The 13,770-nt window shown below is 41.5% G+C and overlaps 1 protein-coding gene across 1 annotated transcript in view; it reads left to right on the top strand.

Moving 5' to 3' along the window:
- The window catches only part of ADCYAP1R1 (ADCYAP receptor type I), a 122,310-nt gene that overhangs the window by 86,307 nt on the left and 22,233 nt on the right, over nt 1–13,770 (top strand). The window contains exon 12 of the mRNA XM_077809523.1: nt 2,028–2,119. Coding sequence (XP_077665649.1) covers nt 2,028–2,119 — 92 coding nt within the window. The remainder of the gene's footprint in view (nt 1–2,027; nt 2,120–13,770) is intronic.

Consider the following 13,770-nt stretch of genomic DNA (forward strand, 5'->3'; position numbering starts at 1 on the left):
CTGGAGCATCAGGATGGCCCTGTCCTAGGCAGTGTATATTTGCTGTCATAGGCCCACCAGGCTTGCTTTGCCCCTATCAGTTGTACAATCAGTTGCCCACACGCAAAATGGGAAATGACTGCCTAGGAAGGTGCACTGCAGAAAGGGATCTGGGGATCATAGAGGACCACAAGCTAAATATGAGTCAACAGTGTAACACTGTTGCAAAAAAAAATGAACATCATTCTGGGATGTATTAGCAGGAGTGTTGTAAGCAAGATACGAGAAGTAATGCTTCCACTCTACTCCGCACTGATTAGGCCTCATCTGGAGTATTGCGTCTAGTTCTGGGCACCACATTTCAGGAAAGATGTGGACAAATTGAAGAAAGTCCAGAGAAGAGCAACAAAAATGATTAAAGGTCTAGAAAACATGATCTGTGAGGGACGATTGAAAAAATTGGGTTTGTTTAGTCTGGAGAAGAGAAGACTGAGAAGGGACATGATGACAGTTTTCAAGTACATAATAGGTTGTTACAAGGAGGAGGGAGAAGAATTGTTTTTCTTAACCTCTGAGAAGAGGACAAGAAGCAGTGGGCTTAAATTGCAGCAAGGAAGATTTAGGTTGGACATTGGGAAAAAATTCCTAAGTGTCAGGGTGGTTAAGCACTGGAATAAATTGCCTAGGGAAGTTGTGGAATCTTCATCACCGGGGATTTTTAAGAGCAGGTTAGACAAACACCTGTCAGGGATGGTTTAGATAATACTTAGTCCTGCCATGAGTGCAGGGTACTGGACTAGATGACCTCTCGGGATCCCTTCCAGTCCTATGATTCTATAGTAGAGCCATACTTGTTATAAGACTAAGTTATGTGGGCACAGATACAGAGACTAAGATGGATTCAGAAAATAATAATGCAACATTTGAAGGTAGAGGAGCGTAAAATGAAACCGTAAGGGTCCTGCAATTCCTGGTGACAGATCACCAAGGGGGATTCACCCTAGAGGATACGTAGGTGATGGTACTTCCACCCCCTTCCCTTGGGGGTTTCAGTGAAGGGAAAGTTAAAAATTATGTCTGGGGCTCTGATGCTGGATGCTGCTGAGGGGATGCCCTGAGCAGAGCTGTTCGCAATTTTTGACTATTTTTTTTAATCAAAAATGCAGCAGCATTAAAATCAAAATGTTTTTTTGAAAACCTATCCGTATGGATGAAACGTTTGATTTTTGTCTGGAAAAAGGAATTTCAGAGCCCGGTGACTGTGTTAGCTTTTGTTTCTGGCGGGTTTTTAAATTGAAATTTTTAACAGAAACAAAATGGGATTTTTTTTTACCACTTCTAGTGTTCGGTCAGGGCATTCCCCAGCTGCAGTAGCCAAGGCCCCTCACCTGCTCCCTTTTGTGGACATTATTCCACCACAGCCCCTTCCCCACCCCCCCACCTTCCTTCTCCCCGTCTGCATGGATCTGTGAGCTAAATCGAGCCTCAGGGCTGCAAGGAGCAATATGGCAAAGACACCTGCCTAACCCTCGCTCAGTAAGAGAACAAATCAGCTCTTCCTTCACATGTAGCCTGATTCTGAGAGGTGCTGAGTACATGAAGTCAATGGGAGTTGAAGGTGCTCAGTACCCCTTAGGCCTGAGATCTGGCCAGCCAAGTACAGGCATTCAAGGATCTGTTTCCCTTGCAGTTTTTGATAATGACAAATGCTGAAAACTGTTTACTTAAGCCTCTCATTAACTGTTGCTGGCAAAGGCATGCTCCGGCACGCAAGGGAGTCTGTGCCCACAAAATCTGGGCTTGGGGCAATAGACAAAGTGGGAATGCTGCCTCCATGGCATATTGCCCCACTATTAATCATGACCCTGCAAAGTCCCCTCTCCACAGAGGTTCTACAGTGTTCCAGCTCTGCAGGTTTGGGAGGAGTGAGGCAACGGGGCCAGCGGGTCAGACTCTCCCTGTCATATTAGGAGAAATACGGCATAGCTAATAGCATTCTCCCCATAAGCCAGGATTGCTTTTCACTTCTCTTTTTCTTCTCTTCCCAGATAAACTTTGTTCTTTTCATTGGCATAATCGTTATCCTTGTGCAGAAACTCCAGTCGCCTGATATTGGGGGCAACGAATCCAGCATTTACTTGTAAGTACAATAGCTGTCAAATAAGCACTAATTAATTCAGATCTCTAATATACACATAGGAAAAACACGCTCAATAGAACTCAATTGACTTTTTTGTCTGTGTCATAGAGTCTATTAATGATTTTTTTTTAATCCAACGGCCACTAAAATATTTTTTTTAGTGCCACCTTTGATCTCTCTTTAAAGCTCTTAGAAAATAATTGTAAATGCTGTATATGTTTTAAAAAACGATTATGCACAGATCAGTTATTTGAAAATTAACATACTGTCCGGGCTTCGAGGATTGTTATATCTATGGGACAGTTTGCTGGGCTTCATATGTTCCAAGGACCTGATCCAGAGTCCACTGAATTCAATGAGAGTCGTTCTGTTAACTTCAGTGGACTTTATCAGAGATTCTAAGTTACGAAGTCCTTGTAAAGTTACATATATTCCCCTTTTTGGATGGTAATTTTGAATCCATTCAACATAAACTAAGCAATCGTTATTGCTCTTTAAACTGCTTCAAAGCTCACAACTAATCTTATATGTTTCCATGTGAGTTTTTAAATCGGAACTTGTTTTCATTTTGCCCTTTTATTTTTTTTTTTTCCAAAACATATGTCCTGTCCATTAGCTCCTACTTCTTCCTCCTCCTAGAAAGTCATTGTCAGCACTGATTTGGCTGTAAATCCCCATCTACGGTTTGTGTCTCCCATTAGAATTATTTTTGTTTTTCTTTTAAATACTTACGGAATGTTGAAAGGAAAAAAAAATAGCTACAAAATGCCTGGTGCTTCCCCTGGTTTCCTGCCTAAGGACTAAGCAGGTTTCCCTTGCACCTTTCCAAAGTCCACGCATTTTGCGCAAGCTAAAACCCTGATTATTAGTCTTTGCTTAGCACTGAAAAATCCAATTTAACAGGTTACAGGAGGAGATTTCTTAACATTTAGGATTATGTTTAAAATTTCGATCTAATGCCTCCACTGTACCTTACAGCCCAGTCCAAAAGTCCTTACTTACGCAAAAATCCCATTGAGGTCTGTGGTGTAGTAAGCAGTTCATTTCGTCACTGTTAAGTCCTGGATGGAGCGTTGAGAGATCCTGTGTAGTGACCACGTTTAAGCTAATTTAGAAGATAGAACTTCAGGATCTTTGTCTCTGTTCAGCATCCTAAATAATTCTCTTTGCATTCATTGCTATGGAGGCTTGTGTCTATGACAAAACACTGCAACATCAATATTTGCCTAAGTAAGCATTGCAGGTCTGGTCACTACAGGAACCCATAGTTCATTGTGTGACTGATGGGTGAAAATCATTTTTTTCTCCTCTCCTATCCTCCAGTTTATGTTTGCATGAAATGGTGGCACTTCTGTAGATCACAGTCTCCTTTTGGTCTTCCCTAAATGGAACATCCATTTAATGAAGGTGTTTCACTCAAAGCTGTAAGCTTTATACCCACAGACCTAAAGAATGCTTTAAATACATTCTGCAGATACACACTGCTGAGACTTACAACTCAGGAGAAACTGTAGTGGCTAGGTTAGCCCGCTTACCCACATGGTTTGCCCAATCCAGTGCATGAAGACTTCCCATGTAATTGCTTGCAGGAAATCCCCACTGCATCTTAAATGGCAATCTAGATGTGCAGAGCCATCTCTTCCTGTGAATAGCTAAGTGCATGTTTGCTGCACATCTATTACATCTGAGGCAAAGCATGCCATAAATTCAAATGATTAGAGTAGGCTATGAAGCATCCTTACCATTTTTTAGTCAGTATGGTTACTGGGTTTCACTGATATTTTTCCTATGTGTATAGTTGGCAACCAGAACAAGAAAACATCATATTTTCTGTTTCATTCGCTACCATTATTTTTCATATTTGTTTGCAACTGTATAAATGGACATGTGTAAATATATCCTTCATTTATGTACGTGTTATGAAGTGGAGTGTTGTTTATCCAAACAGATTTAACAGTAGCAAATGTATCTAGAAGTAATGCAAGAAATAAAAAAATATATGCATAGATATTCACAGGCAGATATAGTATATATGCACACATACTGTATACAATTCTGTTGTTACATCAGAGGTATGGTTATGTCACGATATTAAAACTTCCATGGAATTTAACCTAGAGCCCATAATGAATATCTGCCCTGCCCTATTCTGTTATCTCAGACTAACAAATGTTTAGTTTGCCCATTTCTTTAACCAGACAAAAAATGAAACACTTCCACCCATTTCTGCAGTACTCTGGACACACCTCATATCAACAAACATGCTCAAAGCAGTTTTGGGGGGATTTATCTTTTTGTTCTAATGTACCATTTTGAAAAAAACACTGTGGAATTCAGTACTGTCAGGCTAAATGAGAATGAAAGACAAGGCAGCTTATTCTGTATCCCAGCTATGAATCCATAGACATGATTCACGTGGGAGAAAAAATAAATGTTCGTATTGTTGAATACTGGTTGGAAAAAACACTTTGGGTGAAATCCTGGCCCACTGACCTCAATAGGAGTTTTGGTATAGGGTCAAGAACTGGGGCCAGAATTTCATCCTTTATTATAAAAATGAGACAAGCCGTCAAAATTCCCACTCAGACAGTCCCATTTGGGTCAACTCAGTACTCAAGCCCCATTCAGCAAAGCACTTAAGCACACGTTAACTTGTTCAGCAAAGGAGTTAACCATGTGGCTGAGTCCCATTGACTTCAATGGGGTATAAGCACACGCTTAAAATTAAGCACCTGCTCAAATGTTTTGTTGAATCTGGGCATTAATAAACTGGAGGTTCACAAGTATATCTATGGGCAGAATTTGGGTCATTCAGTTCAGTGGAACTACTTATGTTACTGCTACTGCTTATGTGAATAGGGTGAACAAGATGTAGCATCTTTGCATTACCCTAAAAAGACCACTGTGAATATGTTGATACTCACACACACACACACAGAGGCAGAGAGAGAGAGAAAGAAATGTCATACAGTACTTTAGGATAAGTTAATTCATACACTTCCATATTAAAGAGTATGTGTATCTTTTTTGTAAAGACAAATACTCTTTTCACCCATATGGGACAAAAAAAATTGTATCCATGCATTATATCCATACATTAGGATAATTTTATATGTTGGATTTACTTGAGATGATACAGTATATGACCCAAATATAAATTAAGATGTAAATGGTTCCTTATATATTAAAGTCCATACACATGAAATATGATATACTATCTGTGTATATGAAACACACATGCCCTTTCCATATGGGTAAACTTGCCTGTAACTCGAGAAGAATTCTAAAAAGCTTGTTACTAGCTTTGAGAGGAAATGAGAGGAAATGTTATATTCCTATTATCTATATTGTATCTTCACACATGAGGGTCATTTTATCAACTAGCTTATGAGTTTGCTGTTTCATAGACACTATGGGATAGACTCACAAAAGGACGTAGGTGCCTAAATCTGAGAATCAGACTCCATTGGGGTTCAAAAACCTTCTGTTCAACTGCCGCCTGTAGGTGCCTAAAAGTCTAAAATTGCTCAGCATCTAAATTTTTGCAATAGATATTCCTTAGGCGCCTATGTTTCTGCCTCTGAGCATGCACACTGCAGCCTTGTGCCAGTCATCCAGACACCTAAGCCCCAGTGTGATTCATGAACTGGGAAAGATAGATAGGTGTTTCTTCGCCTAACTTACCTGTGGGGCCCAATCCAGTAAGGGGACCTACAGAGGAGTGGAGGGAGAAGCACAAGGACCTCTGTCGTAACTTTAGCACAGTAGTTAGAGCACTCACCTGGGCTGTTGGAGACACCCAATTCAAGTCCCCCCACCACATGATTTGGAGAAGGGTTTCAACAGGCATCTGCCACCTCTCAGTTGAATGCCCTATTCACTGGGCTGTGGGGTGTTTTGATGCAGGGCTCTCTCAGTCTCTCCTGTCAAAGCTGTTCCATTGTGGATACGTAATTACAGAAAGGTATTGGTATAGGATCCTGGGTCTCCCAGCTCCTGGGTGAGTGCACCAACCACCAGGCTATGGACTCATTCTCATTCTTTTGCTGGCTCCCTCTCTTTGGCCCAGTGATCCTTTCCTTATTTATCCCCAATGGAACAGCTTCCAAAGGAGAGACTGAGGGAGCTCCACATCAGAATATCCTATAGCCCAGTGACTGGGTCGCTCACCTGAGATGGTAGATCTCTATTTCTCCCTCAGGTGGAAGGGGAACTTGAACCCACATCCCAGGTGAGTGCTCTAACCACTGGGCTAAAAGTTATAACTAGGGCTGTTGATTAATCTCAGTTAACTCATGCGATTAACTCAAACAAATTAATCGTGATTAATCGCACTGTTAAACAATAGAATACCAAGTGAAATTTATTAAATATTTTGGGACGTTTTTCTACATTTTCAAATATATTGATTTCAGTTACAACACAGAATACAAAGTGTACAGTGCTCACTTCATATTATTATTATTTATTATTATTACAAATATTTGCACTGTAAAATGATAAAGAAATAGTATTTTTCAATTCACCTTATACAAGTACTGTAGTGCAATCTCTTTATTGTGAAAGTGCAACTTACAAATGTAGGTTTATTTTTGTTACATAACTGCACTCAAAAAACAAAACAATGTAAAACTTTAGAGCCTACAGGTCCACTCAGTCCTACTTCTTGTTCAGCCAATCGCTAAGAAAAACAGGTTGGTTTACATTTACGGGACATAATCTGCCCACTTCTTATTTACAATGGCACCTGAAAGTGAGAACAGGCGTTCACATGGCACTTTTGTAGCCGGCATTGCAAGGTATTTACATGCCAGATATGCTAAACATATGAATCTTGGTAAATATTACGGTAATCAGTCTCCTGGGAGTGACCCCTTTAGTGGGCCAGGCCCTAAGGAGCCACAAAGTTCACAGCAGCAGGCCCCTGGCCTCCAAGCCTGGCCCGTCAGCACCAGAGATTCCTGTCTCTCTCTGTGGCTGCCTGCAGCGAATCCAGCAAGGCCATATTTCTGTGGGAGGCTTGAACTGGGTCCCTCTAAGCCACAATGCTCTCAGGGAGTATTTACAATGATGTAGGCAGCCTTTTCAAAGCAATGTAACCATTTACTAGTCACCTGGCACACAGAATTTGAAAGTCCTTTGGTTACCATAGAGAAATGAAGGTTAAAGAATAGTCCATGCTGGTTAGCCCAGACCCCCAGCCAAGCTGTAATGAAACCCATGTTCGGGTTCTGCCTCTCTCACTGTCAATCTGACCCCCTTAGTGAGAAAGCCCAGAATTCTCTCCCAGGTGAGAAAGCCCAGAATTCCTTCCAGAAGCCAATCCTTTATCCCCCAACCACATACCTTCCAGTCCTTTGCTCTCAAGCTGGGATATTTGCTCAGCTTCCCTGCTGAGAAGTGGGGAAATCCATCTCCCTCTGGGTTCTTGGTTGCTAGGTGTCAATGTTCTGGTGATTGGGTTCTTCATTGTCTTGGATTTTCGACAGATGTGGGGTTGGCTTCAGACAGTCTTTTTTAATGACACATTCAGACTCCGGTAGCTAGGCAATGTGCATTGCTATGTATCTTAGCCTGCCCTGAGAGCAAAGTTGGTCATTTCCCCCCCGCCACCAGTGGGTAGCTATGCAAAATATAGGGGAAACTGAGGCACACATAGGCTTCATAAGGACATTACAGCAAATTCTCATTTTATCACAGTGGCTAACCCCAGGAGAGCATTTGCAGCTGAGAATCAGAAGCAGAGGGAAGTGCCTCCCTGCTTTCCAGATTTAAGCACCTACCCCCAAAAGAGGGCTGGCTTGGCACCTTCCAGTGTATGGCTACACTGCACACTACACCTAAGCTCTGACACAAGTTTGTGCACAAACCCCCCTTCCATTCACACAGAAAACAGTCTGATTCAGATCATCAGGCACTCAGGATCAGGTTCCTCTGACCCTACTGAGGGGACGGTCAGAGCCTGAGCACCACTGGGACTTGGGTTCAAGTGCTGCCATTTTGCAGTGTGGATGCAGCTCAAACCACAGACCCATGTGAGAAGGTCTGCATAGTGCAGTGTGGATGTATTAGCACATCTGTGAGGCCCGGGTCCAGCCATTGTAAGCCCAGGTCTACAATGCAGTGTGGATGCTCAAGTGCGTGCTGGGTAACTCTGAGCCTACAAGCCTGGGTCCCACAGACCCTGGTTTACAATGCAGTTTAGGCATAGCCCCAGTGGCTAGCTTAGGCGAGTGCTGGATTTTCTGAAGCCCATTCTGGGACACCTGTCTGTCCCCATTCGTTGTATGCCTAACCCAGGCTTTGTGAATCCAAGTGACTTTTTAGGCACCTAAAAGTGAGGCATGGTGACACTCAGCATCACTACATGTAACTTTCTTTGCAACTCTAGCCCTGTGGCCCTGATTCTACCAAACACTTAAGCACATCCTTGACTTTATGGACTTTAAGCATGTGCTTAAGTGCTTTCCTGAATTGGGTCTCAGGGGCCTAGTTTCCCATTGCCTTGGGGCCTGGTGCAGTCATTTCTACCTGTGCAACAGTGGGCCAAATTCTCTGCTGGCATAACTCCATTCAGTGGTGCTCTTAACAATCTGGGTTATCAGGTTTCCCAGACTCGTCCTAGAAACATTTAACAATAAATTCATTTATTTTCTCTGCTTAGCTCATATGTATATTGGGTGGCCTAATTCTTCATTCTTTGGGTACCCCACTGAAGTTAATGGGAGTTCAGAGTGCACCCAAAATGCACGGTCTAGTACCTGAATAGCAACCACCAGTAAATAGTTACCAGTATGGTTCATACATCATACGAACTAGTTTCACCAACGTGCCAGAAAGTCGTATGTATCTCTGTTCACATCTATCTAGCTATAAAATGATGTCACACTGCATTCATCTATTACTGCCCTGTAAGGGCCTCTTTGTTGGATGCATAGTGCATTATAGAGGAACTACATTGCAATAGTACTGATGCTAAAGTCAATGTAGCGTAGCCACCATATATTGTGGGACTTGCTTCATGCACATTAAAATGTATTCAGCACTGCAAATATGAGTGATTATCATCAAAATTAGACGTTCACTCTAAATAACCTCCCCAAAGATCATTATAAGTAATTTCCTGTGTTTTCAAGTTGAAAAGAAAGGTTAGAAACATTTAGCTAATTCCCCGTGTTCTTGATTTTGTTTCTGCAGACCAGTTAAATGCTTCAGCGCGTGTGATATCTCCAGTTTTATCCATTTGTACATCCACCCATTCATGACCAGCCTTGTGCAATTTGTCATCCTCCATTTGGTTCGGGCTCAACATTACCTGCATGCTGCTCGTTCCATTTTAGATTGAGTTGCTCTAACTGTGACAGACCTGGACAGAACAAACAACGACTCAGTGTTTATTTTAATGATGCTTAAAACCCAAAGTTCTCCTTCCATTTTACTTGAGTGAAGACTGGATTCATGAAAAAATATCTCAGCCATTGAGAGGGGTGCTGATTTCATTGTCAATGCCCTTTAAAATTTCAGGACTCTTTTTTTTCAGAGTTCTCTCTTTGTTTTGCTAGCTTAGTAGAACATATTTTTTCCGTAAATATCATCACTTGTTAATCATCCTTACTTTCTACTGGCAGGAGCGAGCAGTCAAAGGCAAACATACGGAAAGTTCAGGCCTGTGGTCCTTGGGCCATATTCTGCTTTCTGTTATTCTGGTGTCAGTCCTCAGTAGTTCCACAGACTTCACTAGAGTTGCTCTGGATTTGATACCAATGTAAATTAAATCAGGATTGAACCCGGTTGGAGTTTTGAGAACCTCAGATAAAAGATCTTCTAAAAGTGTGAAGTGTTGATTATGTATTAACATTCACAATTGTATTTATTATTTCTTTTTGATTACTGCCTCTGTAACACACAGGAGTAAGCTGATATCCCCTTCTAGTGGCTGAACTATGTAAAAATGATTGTCTCTTAGTACCTCCAAGCTAAAGCAGCTGGTTTTATAGCTCGGGCAACAGCAACTTCGGCTTTTATATCCAGTGATCCAGGTAGCATTACAACAGATGACCCATCCAGGGCCATTGTTGCATCCATATATTGAAAGCCATGTACCAAATCATAAATGGGCAACTAAATTCTGACTATACCCAGGGTTGTGAGTTCAATCCCTGAGAGGGCCATTTAGGGATCTGGGGCAAAAATTGGGGATTGGTCCTGCTTTGAGCAGGGAGTTGGACTAGATGACCTTCTGAGGTCCCTTCCAACCCTGATATTCTATGATTCTAACTCTCCTTTTGTGGACTAGAGACAAGTTTCTACTATTTAGAACCCTGCTTTGACTGGCACAATCCATGGCAGATCAGTTGGTACCTGCATCATTCATATATTTTTTTCATGAATCAGCTGTGGAACAGGAAGCCAAGAAATGCTTAACATGCTGAACAGCCAAGGTTTTGTCATCCATCGCATGGCAAACACAAGTAATATGGTGAAGATAGGGGGCCAGATTCTGCACTCAGTTGCTCAGGTATAATTGAGCACAGAATTGTCTCTAGAGTTCTAGAGATAGTAAATAAACCTGCAGTGCAGAAATAATTACACTGAGGTGTCTAACTAAAATTTACTTTACTGTATGCATGACCAAAGTTACTGTTAATGAGAGGTTTATTTATATACAAAATGGAATGTAATTATATCAGTATGATAGGTTAAAAAAACCCAGGAGATGCATGAATCACTCATGTGCTGGGTTGAGCCATAAGACTAAAATAGCGCAAGCATTTCCATTCAGCTTTTTGCTTGCTCACTCACTGCAAAGGGCTAAAGCACACTGGATTGACATATATATTTTTTTTTGGTTCATGGATGCATAGTATAATTTTTTTGGTTTGTTTCTGCTTTTGCTTTTTTTAACCTGCTGTTCATCCTGACTTTTGTATCATGCCTGTTGAAAACTCAAAAGAAAAAAATAAAACCACACATCTATCTAGCTAATTCAGGTCTACGTCATTCCTCCAATCAGCATCTTGCTGGAAAGAAAGGAGAAACATGGCATATACCATAGGTAGGTATGATTTTACATATGGTCCAATCTAAAGGGCTTAGGTTAGCAGAATCAGTGTCTGAAAGCAAGTGTTTTGGTAAACAACACTCCTCTGCAATTCACTGACAAAGTCACTGGAAATTCAATGACTCATTTTGCTACTGCTTTGTCTTGCTGCAAGTACTCACATTAATAGTGCCAGTTATTTCCAACAGGATCTTCCTGGCATAAACCCCATTTATAACAGAAAACTGCAGCTCCTTTGCTAAGTGGTCTGTCCATGGTCACGGCGCTTTAATTGCTTAAACGCGGACATTGGGGTGGTGGAACTCCCACTAACACCAGGAATGCCGGGGTCTCTTAAGCAAAGGTTTATCCATCCCAACACTAGGAAAAGATTATGGAAACAATGATCATTGATTACTTGTCGGCACATGAGACAGTGGGGTCCTAGTTCTCATTTCTAGAACAGCCAATAAGTATGTTGAAAATTATTGCTTTGACTATTTTTTTAAAGACTAAATCTTACCAAAGTTGCCTAGTGTTCAAGGGTAAAATGCCGCCTTCACAAATATTGTGCTTTTCCTTTGCATCCCCCAAGACAAATTCCTATCCTCTAGCCTAGTTTTAATTTGGGCTGTATCTGTTTTAAACAGCATTAAACAGACAATTGTCTGTACCGCCGTGGAATTTAAGGTTATATAACTAAGTATCACACTAGGAGTAATTAAGGTGAACCCCCCACACTCCAAAACTATTTGCAGAAAGCAGTGGAAGGCTCTGGCCTGTCATTGAGCTATCTGTGTATGATACTTAGATGGTCCCATTACTATAGTATCTGAAGCCTCACAATCTATAATGTGTTTATCCCCACAGCACTCCTATGATCTATATCCCCATTTAGCATATGAGGAACTGAAAGACTAAGTGTCTTGCTCAAGGTCACACAGGGATCCTCTGTTATAGCAGAAAATGGAACTGAGGTTTCCTGAGTCCCAGGTTAGCACCCTAACCACCCATCCATCCTTCTTCTGTACATATCCTGCTTGCATTATTTTAATAGTGATGGGAGGAGCAGGCCTAAAGCCACATGCAGCTTGGATTTAGTTTTGCCATTTTATCGGTGACTTCCCAGTGCAGCATTTCATATGAGGGACTACAAGATTTGTAGTTTTCAGGGAGGTCAGTTTAAAGAAAATCCCATTAATTTCCAGTGAAACATGAACACTTTACTGTGGCTACATACTACGCTGGTATCCTCTGATTTTGATACTGTAAATCACAGCAGCACAACTCACATGTTTGTAGTTACAAGGTCACCTGCAATGCATGAAATTTTAAAATACTTTTCTGTTTGGGATTTTTTTGCATAATTAGAGTCATGCCTTTTAGAACTCACTCAGCACAGGTGATAGCCGTAGCATGTAGGCCAATTGGGCTTTGTTTTCTATTTTGAAGTAACAAGTGGTTTTTTTTTTCTCTAAACATTGCTACATGTGCACCCTGCTCCAATGTATTTGTACCAACAGTTCCATGGTTTTGGCATGTGGCTGAGAGAGGAAGAGGTACAATCACCAGGCAGGCTTTGTTGTGAATGTGTTGGCTATTTTTGAAATCTTTATGGGCTGCAGAATTAAGAGAGCCCTGATGATGTCCCAGTCGATTCCACTTGAAGCCATTACATTCTGTTGGGTCATTTGATACTTCCCTAATTGTTGATTAGCCCAGTCCTGTCAATATCCCACAGGTTTCTGAGATGGTATTCTGATATGTGGATTTATGAGCTTCTCCAGGCACTCACTGTCCCACCTTTGCCAGTGCTAGTATGTCAAACCATGTACTGAAGAACACAATGGCTAGGATAAAATGGCCATTCTTGGATTTTTTTTTTGGGTGGGGAGAAGGAGGGATTTTGAGTTTTGTTTTTCAGCTTGATCCCCACTCCTTTTTTCTTGGAGTCACTTGCTTAAGGGGGCTGAATTAATCTGGTCTTCATGCTGCAGTTGTTCACTGTCTGCAGATAATGGGGAATAATTCTGACATCTCTTGATCTATGATGTGCTTTTAATTTCTTTCCAAGCTTCAGGCACACCATGCTATTCTGTCGAACTTCTGTCGCCATTCGCATTTAGGCTTCTATCACATGGCAAACAAAAACGGCGTTAATTGCCAATAATGGCTCTTCTTTTTTCTTATCCTTGATTTCTTGTGCCCTTTGTTTTGCAATTGACGCTCTTCATGTCAAGTGTTTTAAGGATTCTTGATAGGCGCGCTGGACAAGCGTGCAAGCACTTCATGATGTGTGGCTGTGTTGAGTAAGACGATGCAGCTGTGGTGTAGAAAGGTGTTGGTGAACCTGTCTCTCATGAGACTAACTTATCTAGAACATAAGAACGGCCATACTGGGTCAGACCAATGGTCCATCTAGCCCAGTATCCTGTCTTCCGATAGTGGCCAATGCCAGGTTCCCCAGAGGGAATGAACAGAACAGGTAATCATCTAACTGTGTGCATGAAAGGAACTGCGCGCTGGTGATTATGCAGTTAGTTAAATTCTCTGGGCCATCTTAGGGATCCCCACTTAGGGAACCTGCACATTGCAAATCACATAAGTAGTT

This window comes from Eretmochelys imbricata, chromosome 2 (assembly GCF_965152235.1).
Source record: "Eretmochelys imbricata isolate rEreImb1 chromosome 2, rEreImb1.hap1, whole genome shotgun sequence".
Taxonomy (NCBI): domain Eukaryota; kingdom Metazoa; phylum Chordata; order Testudines; family Cheloniidae; genus Eretmochelys; species Eretmochelys imbricata.